The 26,746-nt window shown below is 42.4% G+C and overlaps 3 protein-coding genes across 9 annotated transcripts; 1 reads left to right on the top strand and 2 right to left on the bottom strand.

Moving 5' to 3' along the window:
• Window positions 1-79: 79 nt before the first annotated feature.
• Window positions 80-10,048, bottom strand: nfkbiz (nuclear factor of kappa light polypeptide gene enhancer in B-cells inhibitor, zeta). The gene is made up of 12 exons (XM_071330389.1): window positions 9,748-10,048; window positions 8,200-8,309; window positions 8,061-8,085; window positions 7,862-7,959; window positions 6,571-6,914; window positions 5,923-6,028; window positions 5,559-5,705; window positions 3,155-3,218; window positions 2,792-2,964; window positions 2,508-2,618; window positions 1,933-2,100; window positions 80-1,350 (listed from the first exon to the last, which is right to left on the bottom strand). Exons 1-12 carry the CDS (start codon window positions 9,950-9,952, stop codon window positions 1,297-1,299), a joined length of 1,605 nt encoding a protein of 534 aa, XP_071186490.1. The 5' UTR covers window positions 9,953-10,048; the 3' UTR covers window positions 80-1,296.
• Window positions 10,049-12,936: 2,888 nt separating this feature from the next.
• Window positions 12,937-19,399, top strand: eed (embryonic ectoderm development). Of its 3 annotated transcripts, none has more exons than XM_071330390.1 (11): window positions 12,937-13,210; window positions 13,793-13,945; window positions 14,314-14,406; window positions 14,524-14,715; window positions 14,825-14,906; window positions 15,084-15,175; window positions 15,340-15,473; window positions 15,900-16,005; window positions 16,128-16,286; window positions 16,526-16,599; window positions 18,850-19,399. In XM_071330390.1, exons 1-11 carry the CDS (start codon window positions 13,094-13,096, stop codon window positions 18,974-18,976), a joined length of 1,329 nt encoding a protein of 442 aa, XP_071186491.1. In that variant the 5' UTR covers window positions 12,937-13,093; the 3' UTR covers window positions 18,977-19,399. The 3 variants fall into 3 exon arrangements, with proteins under 3 accessions (XP_071186491.1, XP_071186492.1, XP_071186493.1); XM_071330391.1 differs by having other exon boundaries at window positions 13,044-13,181; XM_071330392.1 differs by having other exon boundaries at window positions 13,080-13,257.
• A 253-nt stretch (window positions 19,400-19,652) lies between these two features.
• On the bottom strand, window positions 19,653-26,214 carry hikeshi (heat shock protein nuclear import factor hikeshi). Of its 5 annotated transcripts, none has more exons than XM_071330398.1 (6): window positions 25,958-26,152; window positions 25,524-25,604; window positions 25,005-25,242; window positions 24,578-24,729; window positions 20,135-20,253; window positions 19,653-19,887 (listed from the first exon to the last, which is right to left on the bottom strand). In XM_071330398.1, exons 3-6 carry the CDS (start codon window positions 25,153-25,155, stop codon window positions 19,833-19,835), a joined length of 477 nt encoding a protein of 158 aa, XP_071186499.1. In that variant the 5' UTR covers window positions 25,156-25,242; window positions 25,524-25,604; window positions 25,958-26,152; the 3' UTR covers window positions 19,653-19,832. The 5 variants fall into 5 exon arrangements, with proteins under 5 accessions (XP_071186499.1, XP_071186495.1, XP_071186494.1 ...); XM_071330394.1 differs by having other exon boundaries at window positions 25,528-25,604; XM_071330393.1 differs by lacking the exon at window positions 25,524-25,604 and having other exon boundaries at window positions 25,958-26,214.
• Window positions 26,215-26,746: the final 532 nt, after the last annotated feature.

Genomic DNA, 26,746 nt, shown 5'->3' with positions numbered 1-26,746 from the left:
TGTGTTGGCATTCTTCTTCCTTACCTATGACTGCTGGTGGTTATAATATACCCTTAAAGTAATGTTTCAGGCAGCGTAGTTCAAATCAATTGTATTTATTGTTAACAAATTTGGTGATAATACATAAATCCTATATTTACATTCCAAAAGAGATCAATTATAAACAAATTACAAATCTGAATATTGTACTAACATTTCATCTCCATGGTACAGTATATAATTGAGATGGGTACTAAAGCAAAATATGCAGGAACTCAATGACATCACCATAGTTATTTAGCATACTCAATGACCCATTATTTGTGACACTAGCCAACTCATGATTTATTTTCATTTATTTATAAAGTAAATGAAAATACACATTTAAAATTAAGGCAAGACCCCAATGCTGCCACCGTACCAGAACCTCCAAGAAATTCAAAAAAACTGAGCTCCCGTCTCTTCAGGTTACTGGTATGTGGTCAAGCCCTAGATACATTACACTGTTACTATGTGGTCGAAGCCCTAGATACATTACACTGTTAATGTGGTCAAAGCCCTAGATACATTACACTGTTAATATGTGGTCAAAGCCCTAGATACATTACACTGTTAATATGTGGTCAAAGCCCTAGATACATTACACTGTTAATATGTGGTCGAGCCCTAGCTGCATTACACTGTTACTATGTGGTCGAGCCCTAGCTACAATGCACATTCCAGCTCAAGGTGTTTCACACCGGCATTACAGATGAGTCAACCCAAAGTGGTTTAGTGGTAAAAACCCCTTCAGGCGTCATTCCTTAAAGCAGCAGTCAGCAGTTGAAACAAAAACAAAGCGTATTCCCTGCCCGTTTCAGTAAAAAGCTGAGGGATGGGGCTAGAGAAATGTTAACACTCAAATTCATAGACACGGCTAAGGAGTAACCATCCATGATATCAACATTATAGTTTGAACCATATTTTGAAGCTGTTTATAGTGTTTTGTTTCCATGTACTTTGTTTACAAACATTGGAGTAAAACAAGCTTATATATTTTGGGATCTGATGGGGTACGGCATTTGAACTAAGCTCATGATGAATGAGTTATATTCTCCAAGTACATATTAATAATAATACAAGTCCAAAAATGGATGTGACAACTGCAGATTGCCCCTTTAAGGTAGAAGATCACATGGTTACCTCAAAATACACTACACTGTAGCGAACAACATTCACTGTTTCATTGAAACAACTGACATCTGCCATACATACGATGGCAAATCATTTCTACGTAGACTGTCTGACTGACAGTGTTTCTGGACAGGAGATCACATCCTACTGGGCAGCAGACCGGGCCTGGTAGCCTTTCCCCTTCAGGATACGCCGCACCTAAGAGAAACAACCAGAGGCACATTATTGCAATACCGTCCCATCTTGTTGAAGTGTGTGTGTGTGTTTTGAATGTCTGCCAGTCTAACACTTGAACTTTTGTGTATTCTTCATGTTCTGTTTTTACTGCGTCTCTGTGTTTGCGTCTTAACCAGGCCTTAATAGTAATTGATAAAAGGTTCTCAGTCGACTTGCCTGGTTAAAGAATGATTACATGATAGTAAAACAACAACATGGGAATACTCCCCTGAAAGATAGATATAAGAACACCATTAAATGCTCCCACAGAGGGAGGGTTCAACTGTGTGCTGGTATCTTAGAGATTTTTTTACAAGCAATGGCATCAACATAGAACCATGCTGTACTTTTTGTACCCTGCACGATCATGGACGTGCTTACACTCTTAGAAAAAAAAGGTACTATCTAGAACCTAAAAAGGTTATTCGGCTATCCCCATAGGAGAACCCTTTTTGGTTCCATATTTGAACCTTTTTGGTTCCAGGTAGAACCTTTTTGGGTTCCGTGTAGAGCCATTTCTACAGAAGGGGGACACCCGAAGAACCATTTTGGGGCATTATTCACCTGGTCTCCGACGGGCCCTTCAGCCACCAGCTGGGCAGGCTGCTCATTCTCCAGGTTCTTGGAGCTGGGGTCAGCCCCTCTCCTCATCAGCAGCTTCACAGCATCTACCTGAGTCACGCGACCATGCACAGAACTGGCAAAGTGCAGTGCTGTGTTTCCACTGAATGACTGGTAGACAGAACTCATGTTAGAGGGTTTAGTTAACTTACCTCCTGATGACCAAAAAACAATGAACAATGGGAACACTGTTTGTCAGCTCAGAATTTGAGCCAGCACGCTGATAGGTTATCATGTACGTGTGTTTTCCAGAGAGAGGCGATACCTCACCTTGACATTATGTACTGTAGCAGTATCTCACTTTGACATTATGTACTGTAGCAGTATCTCACCTTGACATTATGTACTGTAGCAGTATCTCACCGTGACATTATGTACTGTAGCAGTAACTCACCGTGACATTATGTACTGTAGCAGTATCTCACCGTGACATTATGTACTGTAGCAGTATCTCACCTTGACATTATGTACTGTAGCAGTATCTCACCTTGACATTAGGTAATGTAGTAGTATCTCACCTTGACATTGACGATAGACAGAGAGTCTGGCTGGTCGAGGAAGATGCGTAAAAGCTCCACATTGGCCTCCTGAGAAGCCATGTGCAGGGAGGTGCGGCCACTTTTATGATCCTGTTGGAAAAAGACAGGTACGGTCAGACTGTATGGAATGGGCTATGCTGCCAAAGAATGATACGCAAAAATTATAAATGAAAGATTCTCAACCTCTAGCCTGGTTCCAGATCTGTTTATGATGGAGTTGACAATGCATCAGACAGATTTGGGACCAGGCTACTCAAACTCACCTTAGTTGCACAGGAGGCTCCCATGAGCAGCAGTGTGTTGACACACTGCCCCAGTAGCTTCCTTCTCTGAATCAACTCCACCACCCCAGGGGACTGGGGGGTTGCCGCCATATGGCCCAACTCCTGGACAACCGCATTGTGAGACCGGACCGCTGTCTGAAGAGGAGTTAGGCCTGGAGAGAAAAGCAGGTTGAAGCATTGGGGAGGTAGTATTTATTTTGCCGTTATGACGATTAAATAATGTTGACTGTCGTAGTTTGTGACTCAGCCTTGGTTTGAGACACAGGTTGCCTCACCTGTTTTATTGTATAGAGGATTATGAGCAATCCTGACAGGTCATAGTTCTGAGCAACTCTGACTCACCATCATAGTTGACTTCTTCCACATTAAGCTCCTGTCCTTTACCCTTCAGAGCTCTTTGGATGGTCTACGGGAAGAGAGAGCGTGTGAAGGAAAATGTTAAACAGGGGGATAAAGGGCAGAACAGGAAGAACTTTTGATTTAAATTTAACACACACACACACACACACACTTGTGTTAAGGTACAACTGTGGAATTAGCTAGTCATGGTAAAACATGTCATCGCTAACGACGACAGTGTCAATGTTTAGTTCTAGAGATCTAAAAGAGATAGTAGATGCCAGCCATTCATTGTTGAGTAACAGATTAATAGGCGTTAATGATTGGGAGGTTTAGCGTGCCATGTTCTGTTGACGGTTAATGTTTGATAGGCTGGGAGTGCATTTGCCGGGACCTCTTATCAGAAGCACATCTGTTGTTAAACCAGTTTTTCGAAGAAAGGGGGATTTTGTCCCAGTGTTGTTTTGAGGAAATGCTCTGTGATTGGCTGGCTGTTATATCTGTTATGAGCCGATGAGGAAGTCACTGCCTGCGATCTAACCCGATACAGAACAACTATCGCTATGGGACACAAAAAAACATTCCAAGTCAGGAGGAACATCAAACACAGTGAGACAAAATTCTAATTGAAAGATAAACTGAAAAGGTCACAGTTTATCACAGATAATCAAGATGGTAAAGTTTCAGTGAGACCTATAAATCCATTCATTGAGTCATGAGCCAAATTTGCATAGATTCTTATCAAAATGGCATCAGAAAGTTGCTGACAGATCTCTTCTGATTGTGCATACAGCACCTGAGTTCCCTACACTTTTTTTGTATTTGGGCATGAGCGTGCAGGGGGGGAAATCATTCTGCCTTATTACCATATACTGGAAGCCTAAAACAATCGACCATTGACAACCAACCTGTGGTTTTACTTCTTGTAACTAGCGGGGGTAAAATACCCTGAAAACCAAGGTTGCACAGTCCAGATGATATAGTGTATCAGACTATGTTCAAGTCATCTGGTGAAGTCATAAATGGATCGTTGTTCAGGGTGATCATAAACCTAGCTTTTTTAGTGGCGTATTTCTTCAGAGTGAGGAAACAACTCTTATCCCATAGTGGAGAATGGAGGACTATTCATACATTAACAAACACAAGGCTCCTGATAAAAACGTTAACTTTGTTTGCTGTGATTGGCAACCAGTGTTATTAAAAGAGAGAACTCCCATCCCCACGGCTCAGTGTTTTCCCTGACTTCTCTTCCAACCACTATTTCCTTCCTCTAGTGCCAAGATGTTGATTAAAGTTGCCAAACCCTTATGTATTATAATAATAATAATAAGAGAAACAGAGATTGTGTTCAACAATCATCATGTTTTCAGACCTTTCATACCATAGTCTCTGTATGATGAGGTATGTTCACTTTAGTTGTGAAAACCCGACCCTAGGCAACACAGCGACTAGGATGTGGTTTCAACGATGGACTCTATTGGCAAAGAATAACTAAGTCACTGCCTACATTGATAAGGGGAAAAATACATCTGGGGATTTGCTTCACAAATCCAGAGGCAGACATGTCAGAACAACGTGATTCAAAACCAAAGTTTGCAGGCACAACCTTTGCAGTTGTTTTAGTTCAGGTAGATGATGCAAACTAGCCACTTGTGAAATGCACTCATTAAAAATAACCTCTGTGATCTCCATATTGCTAGCTACTATTTAGTATTTTATTCAAGCTGATAAAGTAGTGACGTAGGCAGTTCCTCTATACCAAAAGAGTCCATCACTGAAACCAGACCTTAGTCACTGTATTGCCTACACTGGTCTATGTGCATGACACTTCCCTGACTTAACTATCTTTTATTTGTATTTACTTTATTTAACCTTCATTTAACTAGGATAGTCAGTTAAAGAACAAATTCTTATTTCATAATGAGGCCTGCCCCGAAAAACCCTCCCCTAACCCGGGAAAACCCTCCCCTAACCCGGCCAAACCCTCCCCTAACCCGGCCAAACCCTCCCCTAACCCGGAAAACCCTCCCCTAACCCGGAAAACCCTCCCCTACCCCGGAAAACCCGCCCCTACCCCGGAAACCCTCCCCTAACCCGGACGACGCTGGGCCAATTGTACGCCGCCCTATGGGACTCCCGATCACGGCTGGTTGTGATACAGCCTGGGATCAAACCAGGTTCTGTAGTGACACCTCTAGCACTGAGATGCAGTGCCTTAGACCGCTGCGCCACTGAGGAGCACTGGGTTATCTAACTGCTAAGGTTGACTGACTGCAGTGATGCCTCAAACAGAAGTTGTGAAATACAAGTTATAAGGCCAGAACATGACGTGGTCAGTTCAAATCCACAGCCCCTATTCATATCACATCACACTCTTAGTATGTGCCACAGTGGGAAAGTCAAAGACCTGGAGAGTGAGAGCGTGGCCCTTCTCTGCACACACATGCAGAGGGGAGCGGCCCCAGCAGTCAGTGGTGTTGATCTGAGCCCCCTGGGCCAACAGGTCCTGCACTATCAGATGTTGATTGGCTGCAACGCTCAACTGAAGGGCACTCTGTGTACAAAACAAAAGACAAAAAAGATCAAATGTTGAAAATCCTCCTTTTCAGATGATATCCCAGTTGTAATCATAACTGCACCCTTGTGACCAATTCCAAATCAACCCATAGCCACTAGCTCCTAGGCACTAGTCTGTTGGCAGAAGTCTCTGGGCAGAAGTCTCTGGGGCTAGGGGTCCATTTAGAATTGGGCGTGAGGATGTATATCCTTACCTGGCCATTGTGCTCCTTCATATCCAGCATGCCGACAGTAGCCATCTTGCTGGCCAGCACATAAGCTAGAGCCCTTCTGCCCTGTGCCACAGTTATGTGCAAGAATCTGGCAACACAGAGATAAAACAATCTACACTAAGATAAAAGGGTTCCAAAGGGGTTCTTCGGCTCTCCCCATAGGAGAACTTACTTTGGTTCCATATAGAACCCTTTTTGGTTACAGGTAGAACCCTTTTGGGTTCCATGTAGAACCCTCTGTGGAAAGGGTTCTACTTGGGACCAAAAGTGTTCTATATGGAACCAAAAGGGGTTCATCAAAGGGTTCTCCTATTGGGACAACCGAAGAATCCTTTTAGGTTCTAGATAGCAGCTTTTTTCTAAGAGTATAAATGTCTGGCAAGCATAGGTCACATGATGGATTAGAACAGTGGTCACTAACATCCTTGTTCCTGGAGAGCTACAGGGTGTGGCAGGTTTGTGTTCAAATACTGTGCTAGGCTGGAACAAGACCCTGCACACCCGTACCTCCCCAGGACCAGAGTTGGAGGCCACTGGGTTAGAAAAATAACTGAGTTGAGTATGCATAGTGGCTTAGATCTACAAAAGGCAAATGTATACAACGGGTTGATGAATACTACACAAACTGACGTGTCTCCATCATTATCCTGGCTTGTGAGCATCTCGGGGGTGAGGCCTGCCAACTTCTCCTCTTCCTGTTGTATCTGCCATTGAAAGAAGGACATCGGCTCCCCTTCAGCAAACTGAGCCAATGGCCAAACACCCTTTGGGGTTAGCGGGGCTATGAAAGGCTGGGGGACATAGGAGTTTCCCATTGCATGTGGCATGTGGGTTTGAGGGTAGAGGGACTGATAGTCGATGAGGCTGAAGGGGTCAGGGAGGGTCTCTTGTGGGGAGGTCTCTGATTTCATGGACTCATATCCAAGTTCCATGAAGTCAATGTCCAGTGTGCTTCCCTCTGGAGGGCTCAGAGTCTGAAAGAGAAGTGGATGATAAATAGTTAAAAAGGGGTCATCTGCAGTCGATACATCCGTTTTTGGACTTATAAATGAACTGTATGTACCCATTGATTATTTTTTTAAATGTTTTATATTTAACCTTTATTTAACTAGGCAAGTCAGATAAGAACAAATTCTTATTTACAATGACGGCCTACCCCGGCCAAACTCGAACGACACTGGGCCAATTGTGCGCAGCCCTATGGGACTCCCGATTACGTCCGGATGTGATACAGCATGGTTAAACTATCATTTTGATATCATGGATGGTCAGTCCTTACATCCATAGCTCAGTCTATACATTTGAGAGTGGTTACATTTCTCCTGTGCAATCCCTCAGAGGTTTAGAACGAGAACGCTTTGTTATTGTTTCAACTGCTGATTGGGATTGCTGCTTTAACTACATTTCCTGCGATGAAAGGTAAACAATAAGGAAGAAAGATATTTGTAGTTGGGTTCCTTCCACTCCCTCAGTTCACTCCAAAACAGCAGAGTTTATATGAGACACACATGCAAAACCTAATAATCTATATGCATGATAACATTGCCAAACTGTATTCCTAATTTTGAGTTCTGGAATAGCCCTCAGGGTGGAGGCGGTAACTCTGAGTCTCACTGGGGTTTACCCGGAGGGGAACTGAGCAAGTGAAGTGACATCAGACTACACAGAAAAGGAGAAATGGAATTGGGCTACGGATTGAAGTGGTCTGTCATATCACACACTATAGTTTGTAGCTATAACAACGTGACCTGCATGAGAGTTTGTGGTTTTCACTAGTTCTTCATTAGCTAAACCAGAGGAATATCCCTGGATTTATTTAACCTGGGTCTATGAAACCAACCCTAGCCTGAACACAAAGAATCGTGGGAAAAGTTAGAGGGGACTCACTTAAATTACGTTATAACCAAAAGCATACAATTACCAGGATTGCCTTTGCAGTAGCAAGTCTTTTAGCAGGTGAATCGGTTATCAAGCTGAAGTCCACAGTCCTCTTATGCCCTTGAAGAAGGGAGGTCAACTCTACATGATAACCAACAAAAAAAACATTTGCACATGATATTATAATGTACTGTATCTACAGTATTTCTGGATAATGTGTGTCGATAAAACGTTAATATTACCTGTGTATTCTCCCTCAGAGTGTTGCTGGACATGAAGAAAAACAGAGATATGAAAATATGGACAGATATAAGCTAAATATATGCAAGCTAACCATAATATTTACACAAACTAGCAGAACAATAACATCATTTAATTTACCTGTACATTTTGGTTGCTAAGGCGCTTCTGCATGATGAGTTCTTTCACTGTATTCTTCACCCGCACACCTTGGAAACGGCCAAAAGACTGCACCTCACTCATGGAACACTCTGCAACAGGTATAAATAGGACCGATGAGAATCTTTGATCCAAGACAAGTTTGAAATAAACACTACTTTTGATTAGTTTGCTATTGAGGCAAAAGTGTTTGTGTTGAATTGGTTGTTAAAAGTACACTCAGCAATCCATAAAATGTTACTTTGCAAAAAGCCCTTGATGTATGATATATCTATAGTGGTAGGATACATGAATACAGTTCCTGAGAACTCTTCCTGCCAAGTTCAAGCACGGGAGCTCAAATACTCCATTGTATTCAATAGGGCGTGGAAGCTACAAAAAGAGGCATGTCCATATAGTCGTTGAAGTTGCTTGATCTGCACAGAGGATTAGATCTCATTATGTCTGGAGAACTGTCTCAGAACAACATCAGAATGTCAGGTATTCTAAACGACTCAGAAACACACCTTCATACTGCAGTGTATAAAGAAACATTCTAAAATGGGCAAGACGACCTGGTACGCGACCTTACACTTCCCCTATTCCCCACTGTTATCTACAACATTCACCAAATGACAGTAACTGTTTACTTGCCTCTGCCATTCAAATAGCACAATTGATCTACCTTGCTCTTCCATTGTACAGAGCTATTATAGGTCTAAATATGATTTAGGGTCTAACCATGATCAGTGGTGTAAAGTGCTTAAGTAAAAAAATACTTAAAACTACTACTTAAGTAGTTTTTGGGGTATCTGTACTTTACTTTTTATATTTTTTGACAGCTTTTACTTTACTACATTCCTAAAGAAAATTATGTACTTTTTACTCCATACATTTTCCCTGACAGCAAAAAGAACTCGTTACATTTGGAATGCTTAGCAGGACAGGAAAATGGTCTAATTCACACACTTCAAGAGAACATTCCTAGTTATCCCTACCGCCTCTGATCTGGCAGACTCACTAACTACATGCTTCGTTTGTAAATTATGTCTATGTGGGAGCGTGCCCCTGGCTATCCGTAAATTTAAAAAAATAAAAAATAAAAAATAAAAATCGGGTTTGCTTAATGTAAGGAATTTCTAATTACTTATACTTTTACTTTTGATACTTAACTATATTTTACCAATTACATTTCCTTTTGATACTTAAGTATATTTAAAACCAAATACTTTAAAACTTTTACTCAAATAGGATTTTACTGGGTGACTGACTTTTCTTGAGTTATTTTCTATGAAGGTATCTTTACTTTTACTCAAGTATGAAAATTGGGTAATTTTTCCACCACTGCCCATGATCAGTAATCCTCCGTGTCTCTAACGCAATGTTCTTTTCGGTGTTCCAGAAGTAGGCTAATAAGGAAGTAACCATTAACTTCAATAATTATATAAAGAGCCTGCCTATCATTATTAACACAATAGTCTGCTTAGAGGAAAAGTTAACAACAATTACAAATATGTATATTGATTTCTAAAAGTAAGGGTTTTATTTTACCGTTTGTGGCACTGTCTGCAGTTGGCGGAGTCGGGCTCCCAAAATTTCCCCAGCCATCCAACTCGTTTGGCGCACAGAGAGAGTTGTTGATCTCCGTTGCAGGTGAGGTATCCTGGTAAAAAGACCCCAAATACACGGGGCTCGTCACAACAGTCCCTGGATGCACACGATTCAGGCCGTTCTCGATAATTCTGTCGATTATCATGTTGCGCTCAGAGCAAGATCACTATGTATGCACTATCAAGAGTTCTAATGGAGTTTGTTCCCGTTTGGATCATGTGACTACTGTACCTTCAGGAGCGCACAAAAGCGAGCGCGCTTGTAGTCTACTTGAATTACGCATTGGGCGCGTTCCAGATCTGCCCGAGGACGTTCTACAAAAGTAGCCTATACCGGAACAGAGCAAAGCTGAACAGAGCCTCATAAATAGAATAGAATACAATCTTTATTGTCCATTTTCACAGAAGTGGGATCAAAGTCACCATCCCACCTCTGACACCAGTGTAGCCAACGCTCACAAGGATGTAGGCTAGACCAAAGAAAACCATTGAAAAAAATGGTCAGTTCAACTTAAATACAATTGTATTGGTCACATGCACCGAATACAACAGGTGTAGACTTTACAGTGAAATACTTACTTATGAGTCCATTCCCAACAGTGCCGAGTTAAAAACTAAGACACATTTTTGCAAAATAAAAAGGGAAATAGTAAAACAATAAAAACAATATTGAGGCTGTATACAAGGAGTACCAGTATGGAGTCAATGTGCCGGGGTATGAGGTAGTTGAGGTAATTGAGGTAATACAGTATGTACCTGTGGGTAAGGGTAAAAGTGACTTGGCAATCAGGGTATATAATAAACAGTAGCAGCAGCATATGTGAGGTGTGAACGTGTGTCTATGTGTGAGTGTGTGTGTGTGTGTGAGTTGGAGTGTCAGTCTAGTATGTGAGCATGTGGGTAGAGTCTAGTGAGTGTGCGTAGTAGAGCCAGTGCAAGGGAGTCAGTGCAAAACAATGAAGGTGAATACATAATAAAGGGGTCAGTGTAGATAGTCCAGGTGGCCATTTGATTAACTGTTCAGCAGTCGTATGGCTTGGGGGTAGAAGCTGTTCAGGAGCCTTTTGGTCACAGACTTAGCGCTCTGCTACCGCTTGCCGTGTGGTAGTAGAGAGAACAGTCTATACCTTAGGTGGTTGGAGTTTTTGACTATTTTTAGGGCCTTCCTCTGACACCGCCTGGTATAGAGGTCCTGGATGGCAGGGAGTTTGGCCCCAGTGAGGGACTGGGCCGTATGCACTTCCCTCTGTAGCGCCTTGCAGTCAGATGCCGAGCAGTTGCTATAACAAGCGGGGATGCAGCCAGTCAAGGGCCCATGCCAAATCTTTTCGGCCTCCTGCCTGGGAAGAGGCATTGTCGTGCCCTCTTCACACTGTGTTGGTGTGTTTGGACCATGATAGGTCCTTAGTGATGTGGACACCAAGGAACTTGAAGCTCTCGACCCGCTCCACTACAGCCCCGTCGATGTGAATGGGGTGTGTTCGGCCCTTCATTTCATGTAGTCCACGATCAGCACCTTTGTCTTGCTCATGTTGAGGGAAAGGTTGTTGTCCTGGCACCACACTGCCCGGTCTCTGACCTCCTCCCTATAGGCTGTCTCACCGTCATCGGTGATTAGGCCTACCACCGTCGCGTCGTCGGCAATCTTAATAATGGCGTTGGAGTCGTGCGCGGCCACACAGTCATGGGTGAACAGGGAGTACAGGAGGCGACTGAGCACGCACCCCAGACCCTCGTGTTGAGAGTCAGTGTGGTGGATGTATTGTTGCCTACCCTCACATCCTGGGGGCGACCCGTCAGGAAGACCAGCATCCAGTTGCAGAGGCAGGTGTTCAGTTGCAGGGTCCTTAGCTTAGTGATGAGCTTGGAGGGAACTATGGTGTTGAACGCTGAGCTGTAGTCAATAAACAGCATTCTCACATAGGTGTTCCTTTTGTCCAAGTGGGAAAGGGCAGTGTGGAGTGCAATAGAGATTGCGTTATCTGTGGATCTGTTGGGGCGGTATGTGAATTGGAGTGAGTCCAGGGTTTCCTGGATGGTGGTATGGATATGAGCCATGACCAGCCTTACAAAGCATTTCAGGGCTACAGATGTGTGCTATGGGCTTGGTGTTCTTAGGCACAGGGACTATGGTGGTTTGCTTGAAACGTGTACGTAAAACCCCCACAAACTTTTACAGATGCACAATTGAGAGCATCCTGTCGGGCTGTATCACCGCCTGGTACGGCAACTGCACCGCCTGCAACCGCAGGGCTCTCCAGAGGGTGGTGCGGTCTTCCCAACGCATCACCGGGGGGAAGCTACCTGCCCTCCAGGACACCTACAGCACCCGATGTCACAGGAAGGCCAAAAAGATAATCAAGGACAACTACCCGAGCCACTGCCTGTTCACCCCGCTATCATCCAGAAGGCGAGGTCAGTACAGGTGCATCAAAGCTGAGACCGAGAGACTGAAAAACAGCTTCTATCTCAAGGCCATCAGACTGTTAAACAGCCATCACTAGCACATTAGAGACTGCTGCCCTATATATATAGACTTGAAATCACTGGCCACTTTAATAATGGAACACTAGTCACTTTAATAATGTTTATATATTTTGCATTACTCATCTCATATGTATATACTGTATTCTATCCTATTCTACTGTATCTTAGTCTATGCCGCTCTGACATTGCTTGTCCAAATATTTATATATTCTTAATTCCATTCCTTTACTTTAGATTCTGTGTATTGTTAGATATTACTTGTTAGATATTACTGCACTGTTGGAGCTAGAAACACAAGAGTTTCGCTACACCCGCAATAACATCTGCTAAACACGTGTATGTGACAAAGAAATGTTGATTTGATTTAATAGAAACTGGGTCAGACAGAGGTTGAAAATGCCAGTGAAGTATGCGTCCTGGTAATCTATCTAGCCCTGCAGCCTTGTGAATGTTAATTTAACTTGTTTAACCTTTTACTGCAGTGGGCTAAATCCATGCTACCTACCGCCCCAACACAGTGACCATGTATGGATGGTCACTTGGTTCCGGTCTACTTAATTAACGGGTGTCTCCCATAGACACCAATGCAATAGCAGCTGGATCTGGTCTACTTAGTTCATTGGCTTTTATTGAACCAGAAAAAAACGGCGAGCAGGGTGTCTTGCTTCCTCTTCCGTCTCTGGCTTGACTATACTATTTCCGGTACGTGTGGGACTTTTATTGTGAAGACCAAAGGAAATAGAAGATCCGGAAGTTATTCACCGCGATCGCGCTATGATTGAATCTGAGAAGGACAGAAGATGAGGAGGGAGAACATGTCCGAGACCCCTATCGAAGCGGGAAAGGAGATGCCGACAAAAAAGCAGAAGCTGAGCAGTGATGAAAACAGTAATCCCGATCTCTCTGCAGATGAGAATGTAAATTCGGTTTTGTTCTGTTTGTATCGGCGCGGACATGAAAAATGGTTAGCTAGCTAAGTAGCTAATGTTAGCTTTCTAGCTATGAAAAGTTAGGCTAACTAGCAAGCGACTGGTAGTTGATTTTGGAGTTCGTGATGATAGCTGGGCCTTTCCCTTTGTTTCATCTAGGCCTAGATTTGTATTTTTTAGCTATAGATAACGTTAGTTGTGGTGCTTTCCCTTTCAAACATTGCAGAACAGGAAATAAGAAAAGGATCATTCAACGAGCAAGGGATTCGAGGCAACACTGCAAAGGGCCTCCACCTAAAATAGCTAGCTGGCTAGTTATGCTCTCTAGGTAGTGTTAGCTATCATGCTATGGACCCTTCTGGGATTGTCCAAGTAGATAATCATTAGCCAGTTGTCAGTTTAGCTTTTCTAGTCTAGTTTTTCTAGTCTATCTCAAGCCCCTCATGGTAAGCCATCCCACTTCTGACACCAGTGTAGTCGAAAACAGGGGGTGCAGAACATCCATTGCAGGTTGCAAACGCATCAACCACAACCAACCCCATCTCATGTTGCTATAATTTGTGTTTGTAGGATGATGCTGTCAGCGTTGAGAGTGGGACCAATGTGGAGCGCCCAGACACACCCACCAACACAGCCAATGCTCCAGGCAGGAAGAGCTGGGGCAAGGGCAAGTGGAAATCAAAGAAGTGCAAATACTCCTTCAAGTGCGTCAACAGCCTCAGGGTGAGCCCATCTTATCAATAATATTTCCAATCATTTCCAACTGCAGATATGTCACATCTTATCAATAGGCCTAATTTTGATTCCAGAAATGTCCTAATCTCAGCCTTGGCATGCCTGTTATAAGTATGTGTGAACGGTGCTGTTTATATGATAGTGTGTGAGTTGTAAACAGCTGAATGAAGGTGTTCTGATGTTACAGGTAGGCTCTGAACCCAGGTCTCCCACAGCAGAAACCAATGTCTTGACCATTAGACCAAGAGGGAATTTCCACTTGGGCCGAGGTTCACACTGATTTTGAAGTCGCAGGCAGGGCTACCTCATCACCTTGACCAGGAGCTCAACTCATAATTCACTTGTTCTTTACACAGGAGGACCATGGCCAGCCATTATTTGGGGTCCAGTTCAACTGGCACAGTAAAGAAGGAGACCCGCTGGTGTTTGCTACTGTTGGGAGCAACAGAGTAAGTATCTTTGGCATCACATAAACCATGTTGAAAGTGTAATAGCCAACTCATGTGGTGTAAAATAGACATGTGCCACCTGTCACTGCTGACTATGTGATGTCCTTAATTTACCAGGTAACACTGTACGAGTGCCATTCCCAAGGAGAGATCCGACTCCTGCAGTCATACGTGGATGCCGATGCAGATGAGAACTTTTACACCTGCGCCTGGACCTTTGACACCAGTACAAGCCATCCCCTCCTGGCCGTGGCCGGGTCGCGTGGCATCATTCGGGTGATCAACCACATCACCATGCAGTGTATCAAGGTGGGTGAATTTCCAAATAGTTTTATTTACACTAAGGATGGAATTTACATTTGTGCATAAGGGAGGGGTTAGTTGTGCCATCTCTGAATATTTTTGTTTTTTAATGCAGCACTATGTGGGTCACGGGAACGCCATCAACGAGCTCAAGTTTCACCCCAGAGACCCCAACCTCCTGCTATCCGTCAGCAAAGGTAGAACTAGACACCATAGCTGGGACTTAATATTTTCAACTGACCTGACCTTTTGAGAACTAAACGATTTACATTTAGGAATGATTTATAATCTGTATGTACTTACATCATTAACAGAATGACTTAACATAAAATCAACTGTGTGAATATCTCATCAGCTTTGTGTTTTGTCTTTAGACCACGCCCTTCGTCTGTGGAACATCCAAACAGACACACTGGTGGCCATCTTTGGAGGTGTAGAAGGACATAGAGATGAAGTCCTCAGCGCAGTGAGTACACGACACTGCCACAACCATCTCTTACTGGCTTTCTTGAGCAATAGAAGTCAGGGATTTCTATGTGTATGTGACCATTGAAAATGGCGATACAATATGGATCACAAAAAAAAAGAAATGAGAGATGAATGATATAATGAAAAATGTCTCTGCGCCAGGACTTTGACCTGCTAGGTGAGAAGATCATGTCGTGTGGAATGGACCACTCTCTGAAGCTCTGGACCATCAACTCAGAGAGGATGCAGAAAGCCATTCACGGGTCCTATGAATACAACCCTTCCAAGACAAACAGGTGAAAATATTGGTTGTGGGCAACAAACGTACGTGTATTCCCATGTAAATTTCAGTCATTCAGCAGACTTTTATCCACAGCAAAGCGCGTTCAAATAACAGGGCTGGACAATTGCATAAAAGGAAAATAGTAGTGTTGCCAGGTACAGTGAGAATCTCACATTTTTTATTTAACCTTTTTTTAACTAGGCAAGTCAGTTAAGAACAAATTCTTATTTACAATGATGGTCTAGGAACAGTGGGTTAACTGCCTTGTTCAGGGGCAGAACGACAGATTTATACCTTGTCAACTCAGGGATTCGATCCAGCAACCTTTTGTTTACTGGCCCAACGCTCTAACTGCTAGTCTACCTGCCGCCCCGAACTGTTGATTTTCAACTTGAAAATGTTTGCTCCTTTAACCGATGATTCTGTCTTCTTCTTACAGGCCATGGGTCTCTCAGAAGATCCACTTCCCTGACTTCTCTACCAGAGACATCCACAGGAACTATGTGGACTGTGTACGCTGGCTGGGAGATCTGATTTTATCCAAGGTAAGACTGTGAATCTTTTTGTTCAAACACACATACGTCACATTCTGTTATTAGGTTGTGGATCCCATTGTGACCCTCATAACCCCTACTCCTTTGTTCTGTTCCTCTCCTGACCTGAACAGTCGTGTGAGAACGCTATCGTGTGTTGGAAACCAGGGAAGATGGAGGACGATATTGACCGCATCAAACCAAACGAGTCCAACGTGACAATCCTGGGTCGCTTCGACTACAGCCAGTGTGACATCTGGTACATGCGTTTCTCCATGGACTTCTGGCAGAAGGTAAAGATGATATTTCCCCTTTTGTTGTGTCTGTGGCTTTGTGGAATCCCTTATCTGCTACTGTTCATCCCAGTATTGTAAGCAAACAGTGGTTTGGTGTTGGAACTTTATAACTAAATAGATGCAAGTTTGTTGTTTTAGTACTATACTTTATGTTTAATGTGTCTCCACATAGGAAGTTGTCTGAAGATCAATAAGTTTTGTTTGATTATTGAAGTAACGCATGTCTTGTCCTACAGATGTTGGCTCTGGGAAACCAAGTGGGGAAACTGTACGTGTGGGACCTCGAGGTAGAGGACCCCCACAAAGCAAAGTAAGAGTCCGTAGGGAAACTGCACGTGTGGTGGTGTTGGGGAAGCTACTCTCAAGCTACCAATTACTTTACACTGGAAGAAGTTAAGCTACACTAAATAAAGTTTATTTTTCAAACTAGTTACTTTGAAAAAGTAGTTCACTACATCCAAACTACTTTGTGAAAAATCATCATACAGTATGTTAACAATCTGTAATTTAGCCTAATGATAGGGTAACATTTGTATTTTTGCCTAAATAGACATATCCAAATGTAAAAATGTTTCATGATGGCCATAAACAGTAACTGGTAATGTTGTATAGTTTAGAAAGGTCTGGAACTAGCCTTTCTGGTAAATGTTGTTATAACTTTGAGGTGTACTCTTTTTAGAACACAAGCTCAAGTACATGGTACAAATATGAACAAACAAATTCTAAACGACTTAGTATGTATATACTGTACTCTATATCATCTACTGCATCTTGCCATCTTTATGTAATACATGTACCACTAGCCACTTTAAACTATGCCACTTTATGTTTACATACCCTACAGTACTCATCTCATATGTATATACCGTACTCTATACCATCTACTGCATCTTGCCTATGCCGTTCTGTACCACCACTCATTCATATATCTTTATGTACATATTCTTTATCCCTTTACACTTGTGTGTGTATAAGGTAGTAGTTGTGGAATTGTAGGTTAGATTACTTGTTGGTTATTACTGCATTGTCGGAACTAGAAGCACAAGCATTTCGCAACACTCGCATTAACATCTGCTAACCATGTGTATGTGACTAATAATAATACAATTTGATTTGATTATAAGATTTCCCATTAACAGTAAAATAAATATGATCTAAAGGTCCACTGAGCAGCACAGAGACACCATTCAAATGTGTGCAGACTCGTTACAACTTCCGTCTGTGACCAAGAAAACGCGGTCTTTCAATTCTATGAAATTATTTAGTGTTTTAAAATTTATTTTGAAAGCTCTAAATCCAGCTGAGAGTTTCACAGCGAGATGAAACCACAACGGCTGAACTCCGACTGTCATATGCCATTTCCCAGGCTCACTTGCTCAGAGGAAATCGATTCTTTGTCTGGATTGGCCAGAGAATGTGACAGGTCACTCCCTATGAACATGAAGTGTCACGTTTCAGACCCCACAAGTCCACGCCACTGAGAGAGTGGAAACAGAGAGCAGACAAAATGGGTCTTTGTGCCACTATAAGGCACAGAACACTATGGCGTTCAGAGCGCTTTGTACACCAAAATGTCAGTCAGAACCAGTCCAGAACTGCTCAGTCCCCCATACAGGGGAATTAACATCTAAGAGGTTTTAAACAAACAAAATGGTTCAAATGAGAATTAGCATCAGACCTGTCTGAGAAAGGACATTTTTGTGTACTTTACCCATATTTTATTTTTACAAAAGAAATTGCTAAAAAGTTATTCTGAAAACACCAATAATTGAATTTAGTTCAACTACCACTAAGCTAAAGCAAAACGTATTTAAATGACTAGTTGATCTACATGTATTTCACTTGATCACTGTACGTGAAGGTAGAGGAGCCGCAAAGTTAAGAGTCAACCTCCCACCAATACACCTCACCTAAGCAGTGGTCCATGCCTAGATGGTAGACTGCCTGAGAGAAGTGAAGTCCAGTAGAGCACTCCTCTCCTTGTTATGTATAATGTTCCAGGGCTGTGACAGAGATGCCACAGAACAATGAGACAGATATTTCACGGGATGTATAAACGTGAAGCATCCGCTTGGCGTTTCCATTAGAGAAAGCCAAGTGGCCGGCAGTGGGAGATGCTGGAGCAAGATGGATTTTGACCGACATTCTGCAAATGTGTCATTTTCAACATTTTGATCTCAATACAGTTTTCTGTTCCCAAAGCTGCAATCTGTTACGAACAGAGTGGACTAAGTTTTAAAGACTTTACCCTTTGCTAAAGTAAAAAATAAATGGCATTGTTTAAAAGGAGTGCAAAGGCGAATTGAGTTATTGCACATGTGCACTTCAAAGTAGGCGTTCCCTAACAGCAATATGCAAATATATGCTACAACGCGCCAATAGGATCTCTCAAGCTCATGCTTGGCTCTGCCCAGCCCCTTGCTTGTTCTGCCCACTGACTCATTTGTTCCCATTTGAAATGACGGGTTGTGGTCTATCTTTGTTATAACTAAACTATCTTCGGAGACACTGTCTTTCTGTTGTTTCACCAAATACATTCTAACCTGGCTCACTGTTTCAGGTGCACCATCCTCACCCTCCCAAGATGCACCTCTGCCATCAGACAGACCAGCTTCAGCCGTGACAGCAGTATCCTGATCGCAGTCTGCGACGATGCCTCTATCTGGCGCTGGGACCGCCTGCGATGAAGACCACATTGGCAACGAGCAGCCAATTCTATTATGACGGACCAGTCACTTTGCTGTCAGGAACCAGAAACATTTTCCAGGTACACATTTTCTGTGTATAGTCTGCATCAGATCTGTCCAATGGAGGTGTTGTTTAACATCTCAGGAACCACTCCCAACATGACAAAGGTGCTACAGGTCTGCACAGAAAAATTTGTATCTGGAACCCACCAATTATTTTCCTTTTGTTTCCCTTCTCCGGGTTATACTTATACCAGCCCATCCTTATTAAATCCATGAGGGGGGTGAAAAGGTGCGCAATTTGGGGAGAAGGTTGGAGAGTCAAGACTACAACCCTGGAGCCCTTCAAGATTTCTCCCCCTCCTTGCTATTTAGTTCCCCTTTGCTTACTATTCACGCTTTAATAAATGCTATTTTTCTAAAGGCTTCTTGTCTCATTCCGAGGTACTGAAGCTTGAAAAGTAAGTAAATATATGGTCCGCTAAGCCCAGGCCATCTGAATGCATGGAGAAAAGGAGTAGAGGGAGAGTTTGGGTGTTAACCTTCTAGTTAACTGCCCCAACAGTGCATCTCATGCACTAGAAATGAAAGTTTTCAACATGAAAATAAATGAAGCAACTAGGATCCGCTTGTATAGGCAAGCTAAATATGTATGGAATAAAGTAGTGGTGAAAAAGAATTTTAAGAAACATTTAATATTTGACAAAACACCTAGTAATTGTTGCTATAAAACAAGATCTCTTTTCGTCTTCTGTGGAGGACCATTCCTGGACATTATGGAGCAGAAAATAAAGTCTTTGGTCTTCTGTCAATGCCTCTATCATCGTTTTTAATACTGTGGTATCGTCGAAACAACTCAAGTCTTCCAGAAATTAGGGTTTTGAGCCATGCGCCTCTGGAAGTTCTCATACCTGGGGAGAAAGATCAGAGGAGCACATGACTTTATGCTTTTGATTTAGGAAGCACATTCAGATCTTTTGCAGCGTCCATGCTTAACTGAATGAATGAGAAATTCCTCCAATGTTAGTTTGTAGCCTGCCCAATAACCACAGGTTCCACAAACGTGGGTCAGGCAAATTGAAAATAATTGATTGGGTTAATTCAAGCAGGTGTTTAAATGGTCTGACTTTGAATAGGACCAACAGGGAATAATTTTACCATTTGAGGATGGAACTGGCAGGGATGAACATTTCTGAGGGGTTTGGAGTCATCTGCGACTGGGAAACAGCAAAAGACGAGGAGAAATTATACAAACTGTCCAGCATCTTCTGAGTGAACTGAGGAGAGAGAGAGTTGAGTTTGTCAGCTGAGTGTTTAGGTGCTCTTAGCAACATCAAAATAAAAGTCCTGCACATGTGCCATAAGTGGACAAAAAAAGAATAACTTGTGGGGGATGTATTTTGACACGAGGTAAGCAGAGAGGAAGTGGGTCTACAATAGACTTATGTTTGAAAAGTCTCAATACGATCCTTTAGATAGGGTCTCAAATACCCCGTCATAATGACCAACTGTTCTGCACACTGACTGTTTGTGCAACCTAATACAATTGAACACAACGCTAGTGTGCCTGTAGAAAGTCTACCCCCCCCCCCCCCTTGGATTTCTTCCCATTTTGTGTTAGTGGGATTAAAATGTTTATTTTTACAATCTACACAAAATACTCCCGGTGGACGAAAACGTAAATTTTTTAAGATTAATGAAAAATATGCGCCAATATACCTTAATTTGTTAGAAACCCCTTCGCAGCGATTACAGCTGAGAGTTATCTTGGGTAAGTCTCAGAGCTTTGCACACCTGTATTGTGCAATATTTGCTAATTCTTTTCAAAATTCAAGCTCTGTCAAGGTGTTGGGGATCATGGCTAGACAGTAAGTCTTACCATTGATTGTCTAGCAGATTTAAGTGAACTGTAACTTGGCCACTCAGGAACATTCACTGTCTTCTTGGTAAGCAACTCGAGTGTAGATTTGGCCTTGTGTTGCAGGTTGTCCTGCTGAAATGTGAATTCCTCTCTGTGTCTGGTATAAAGCAGACTGAAGCATGTTTTCCTGTAGGATTTTGCCTGTGCTTAGCGCCATCCTGTTTCTTTTCATCCTGAAAAACTCCCCAGTCTTTGCTGATGTCAATCATTCCACGATGCAGCCACCACCATGCTTGAAAATGAGGCAGCTACTCAGTGATGTATCACATTTGCCCCAAACATAAGGCTTTGCATTTAGGCCAAAAAGTGTCTTCCTTTGCTGTTTTTTTGCAGTATTACTTAAAGGCTTTGTTGCATACATATGTATGTTTTGGAATCTTCTGTATATTTGTGTTCTTTTCACTCTAATTTAGGTCATTATGGGGTCACTACAATGTTGTTGATCCATCCTCAGTTCTCTCCCATCACAGCCATTGAACTCTGTAGCGGTTTTAAAATCAGCAATGGCCTCATGGTGAAGTCCCTGAGCAGTTTCCTTCCTGTCCTGCAGCTCAGTTCAGAAGGACGACTGCATCTTTGATGTATCTGGGTGGTTTAATACAGTGGTTCCCAAACTTTTAATAGTCCCGTACCCCTTCAAACATTCACCCTCCAGCTGCGTACCCCCTCTAGCACCAGGGTCAGCATGCCCTCAAATGTTGTTTTTTGCCATCATTGTAAGCCTGCTACACACACTATACAATACATTTATTAAACATAAGAATGAGTGTGAGTTGTCACAACCCAGCTCGTGGGAAGTGACAAAGAGCTCTTATAGGACCAGGGCACAAATAATATTATCATTTTGCTCTTTATTTAACCATCTTACATATGAAATTGTGAATAACTCACCACAGGTTAATGAGAAGGGTGTGCTTGAAAGGATGCACATAACTCTGCAATGTTGGGTTGTATTGGAGAGAGTTTGTCTTAAATCATTTTCCACGCACAGTCTGTACCAGTATTTCGTTTTCATGCTAGTGAGGGCTGAGGATCCACTCTCACATAGGTACGTGGTTGCAAAGGGAATCAGTGTCTTAACAGTGCGATTTGCCAAGGCAGGATACTCTGAGCGCAGCCCAATCCAGAAATCTGGCAGTGACATCTGATTAAATTTTCACTGAACCACTTGAATGCAATTTCAATGAGGCTCTCTTGTTCAGATATCGGTAAGTGGACTGGAGGCAGGGCATGAAAGAGATAACGAATCCAGTTGTTTGTGTCATCCGTTTCGGGGAAAGTACCTGCGTAATTGCGCACTCAACTCATTCAGGTGCTTCGCTATATCACATTTGACATTGTCCGGAAGCTTGAGTTCATTTGCACACAAAAAAAATCATACAATGATGGATGTTGTCCATGATAATGCAGACAGAGAAGACCTCCAACTTCTTAATCATAGCCTCAATTTTGTCCCGCACATTGAATATAGTTGCGGAGAGTCCCTGTAATCCTAGATTCAGATCATTCAGGCGAGGCAAAAATAAATAAAAAATCACTCGGATAGGTCAGTCGTGTGACAAACTCGTCATCATGCAAGCGGTCAGACAAGTGAAAATGATGGTCAGTAAAGAACTAAGCTTGTCTCTCAATTCAAAAAAATGTGTCAATCCATTGCCCCTTGATAACCAGCGCACTTCTGTATGTTATAAAAGCGTTACATGGTCGCTGCCCATATCATTGCAGGTTGCAGAAAATACACGAGAGTTCAGGGGCCTTGCTTTAACAAAGTTAACCATTGTCACTGTGGTGTCCAAAACGTCTTTCAAGCTGTCAGGCATTCCCTTGGCAGCAAGAACCTCTCGGTGGATGCTGCAGTGTACCCAAGTGGCATCGGGAGCAACTACTTGCACGCGCGTTACCACTCCTATGTCTCCTTGTCATGGCTTTTGTGCCATCAGTACAGATACCAACACATTCTGACCACCAAAGTCCATTTGATGTCACAAAGCTATCCAGTACTTAAAAAATATCCTCTCCTGGTTTCCAGAAGAGGATGTCTTCCTTAATTGACCCCCCATAAACGTAACGGACATGTGCCAGGCCCGCCACGTCTGTTGACTCATCCAGCTGTAACGCATATAATTCACTGGCTTGTATGCAAAGCAGTAATGGTTTCAAAACATCTCCTGCCATGTCACTGATGCGTCGTGAAAGTGTTGTTTGATGAAGGCATTGTCTGTATAGTTTTTTGGGCCTTTGCCCCCAGCATTGTTCCAGCCATATCCACGGCAGCAGGAAGAATGGAGTACTCCACAATAGTATGGGGCTTGCCTGTCCTAGCCACTCGGTCCTAGCCACTCGGACGCTTCTAGCCCCTTATTAATGGTATCTGTTGCTTTTATACATGTCTTACTACTCGAAAGTAGTCTTAGTTTTCAAATTGGCATGTTTTGTTTCTAAAATGTCTGCGCAAGTGTGAAGGTTTCTTCGAGTTGTGAGATAGTACTTTTGAGGCACTACTCCCAATAAGTGAACCCAAAATCAATGTAGTTCTCATATTTGCACCTCTTTGATGGTCCAACGTCCCTGTCTGTTGTTCTGTGCTTTCCCGGGTAAGGGGGCAGTAGCTCTTCGGCTGCATCAGATTCACAACTGTCAGTGTCCATGCTAGCTGGGCTAACAACAAATGTAGAATTACTGATGCTAGCATTGGATGTGCTCGTGGAAGCAGACCAACTTGTTGTTGACAGGTGCAGGTATAGTACTGCTGGTAGTAGCAGTACTACCAGTAGAGCTGGTATGTGTCTCTATGGACACGGGCCTTACTTTTTTAACCACTTATCAATTTTTGAGCAAACAGAATGAGCAGCAGCTACGTTTGGCTACATACGGACCGTTAATGGAATTCCCGCGAGAGAGTAACGGTTAATGTGATTGGATGTTAATTATTTGACTAGGCTACCTGTATTTGACAGTGTTGATATTTCACTGAACACTAGATGGTTTAATTTTATTTTTGGCAGTGAAAAGAGGCTACTCAGGCGAGAGAGAAAAAACTCACCCAAATGTACAGCCCTGTTGGAAAATATAAATGGACTGTTTTTTAAAATGTGAAATCACATTTTCATTTGGCATACCCCCGATGGCATTGCACGTACGTACCCCATCTCCCAATCACTGCCCTTTGAGGCTTTCGAAAAAGCTACTTGGTCTTTGTAGTTGAATCTGTGCTTGAAATTCAATACATGACTGAGGGACCTTACAGATGTATGTATGAGGGACAGAGGAAGGTGTAGTCATTTAAAAAAAAGTCAACTGTGTGAGTCCATATAACTTATGTGATTTGTTAAACCAAATTTGACCTCTGGACTAATTTAGGCTTGCCTAAACAAAGGGGTGAATACATATGCAACAACTATAGTTTAGTTATGTTTTTTTAAATGTGTAGAATTTTATTTTCACGGACAGTATTTTGTGTAGCTCAATTACAAAAAAATACAATTAAATCTATCACTTTAACAGCAAAGTGAAAAAAGTTGAAGGGGGTGTAGACTTTCCATAGGCACTGTAAATACACCCGTGTTGCTGGTACACAGCAATCAAACCAAGCAGCTTGAGTATTGACTCATATACATATTATCAAAGGAAGGTTACTTTCACTGGTTATGTACACTGCAAACCACCCATAATGTTCTAACCTGCATAAAGGAGTCAACAGCGCACACAGTGGCACCTGATACAGGCGTCTGTTGGACCAGCTGCTCCAAAGGCTCAATAGACACACCAACTTGGGCCACGGAGGCAAGCTGAGGTACTGTCATCATTCCAAATGGATGCTCTCCACCCTCACCTATAGGAAGACAGCAGAAACACCAATGGTGTGGAACTTTTGCTCAACAGTTCACCCACCTTTTGCAAAGAAAATGCTTTTTTCCCACCGCAACTGGGGATCACAGTTCACCCACCTTTTGCAAAAAATAAAAATTCCACCGCAACTGGCGATCACAGTTTACCCACCTATTGTTTTACCACTACATCACTGTAACACACACATACTGACAAAACACCTTGTGACAACTACTAATGTAAGAAGGACTTTATTAAATACATTTGAATGATACTCACCTGGTTTTAATTGAGATATTTTAAAGATGGCACTTGGCTTGTCGTTGGTGATGAAACCCAGGAGCTGCCAGACCTGCCCACCGACAGGGTCCGGGAAGGAGAAGTAGACGGCGCCACCCATCCCCGCAGGGAAAGGCACTGTGCCCAACATGAACACCACTACATGGTTCACATTCTCATAGTCTGGTAGGTTGAAGACAAACTTGTCACCAGCAACCTGCTGGGCGTCCGTCTGGACCTAAAAGACAATTGTAACTCCTACTTGAGCTGGAGTTATTTCAAGAGTTACTTTTCATTTAATTAAAGGCACAATCTGTTAATGTATTTCAGCAGTTTGACCCTGCCACTTTTTTTTGTAAACTGATAAATGGGGTAGGTAGGGATGAGCTGTAGGAGGATGGACTCAATGGATGGAATGGAACGGAGTCAAACTTGGTTTCCATATGTTTGATACCGTTCCATGAATTACATTCCAGCCATTACACATTACAATGAGCTTGTCCACATAGCTCCTCCCACCTGCCTCTGGTAGGGACATCATGATGGATCTCTTTTGGGACTCTTACAGTCATAGACAGCCATACATGCAAGTCCATGGACCTGTCATGGTAGTAGGAAACATACTTTGAAGCGATAGATTTTCTGTTTAGAATGACACCCAAAAACAAACATTTGAGTACAATTTGGGTTATGATACTAGCTAACTAGGGTAAGAAAAGTTGTACAAGCTAAACGATGTACACAAAACCTCTGTCTCTGTTAAGCTCATATCATAGAGTATTTATAACTAGCTATATTGTTCAAGAATCAATGGGTATATGTAGCCTACGAGTAGAAATGACCAGTGAGCATCCGGGAATACAATACCACATTGTTCCTTCATATCAAATGTGTAGCTAGCTGTCATTTCAGTCCCAAGTTAGCTTGCTGCCGTTAGCAAGTTCCATACTTACCAATCTACCAGCAACCAAACATCCAAACATTGTAATGTCCTTGGTTTATTTTATATTTCGGTCAAGATGACTGTCTTACACTTAATCGATAACACCAGCTGAGTCCATTTCACAAAACTCTCGAGAAAGTTAGCTAGCTAACTCCAATGTTTTGTTACTCGTATGTTCTGCTTCAGACCACGTGTCTACGAGAACTTCCGGTTTGATTGACATTTCAAAATAAAAGCACCCAGAAAGAAAGTAATAAAATGCTTATTGGAATGTGATAGAACGCTTGCGTGGTTCTAATAGGTAGGCTATTTGTTTAAGAAGAAAAAAAACATACAAAAAGAAAGCACCAGTAAAAAAACAAATGTCTATAATCTAAGATAAATTGTATTGTGATGGGACTGCAGAAAAAATACATCATGTGGGTTCATGGAAGTATGACAACAGAAATACGTAGGATAGTTCCGTGTAACCAACATAAGTGATAAAATCACAAAAGATTCATCCTATATCTCCCCCACATCTATCCCGCCTTTACTTGCAGGTTTATATTTGGAATTGAAGGAGCATTCAGTAGGAGTCTGTCAAAGGCTTCCTTGTTTGGCCTATCAATCTGAGGATCTGTTCCAATCACTGATGCGTGGCTCGGGGGAGAATGTTAGGGTGAATGTGAGCTATTCGTCATGGTCTGTGACCTCTGAGTCTACTATATTCTTGATTGGCTTGGAATTAATCCACATTTTAAACAATTGCCATGGAAGTCATGAGCATTAACCTATTATTGGCTTATTGGTCATCTAA

This window comes from Salvelinus alpinus, chromosome 10 (assembly GCF_045679555.1).
Source record: "Salvelinus alpinus chromosome 10, SLU_Salpinus.1, whole genome shotgun sequence".
Classification (NCBI taxonomy): Eukaryota; Metazoa; Chordata; class Actinopteri; order Salmoniformes; family Salmonidae; genus Salvelinus; species Salvelinus alpinus.
This window is presented reverse-complemented; position numbering and strand designations above follow the sequence as displayed.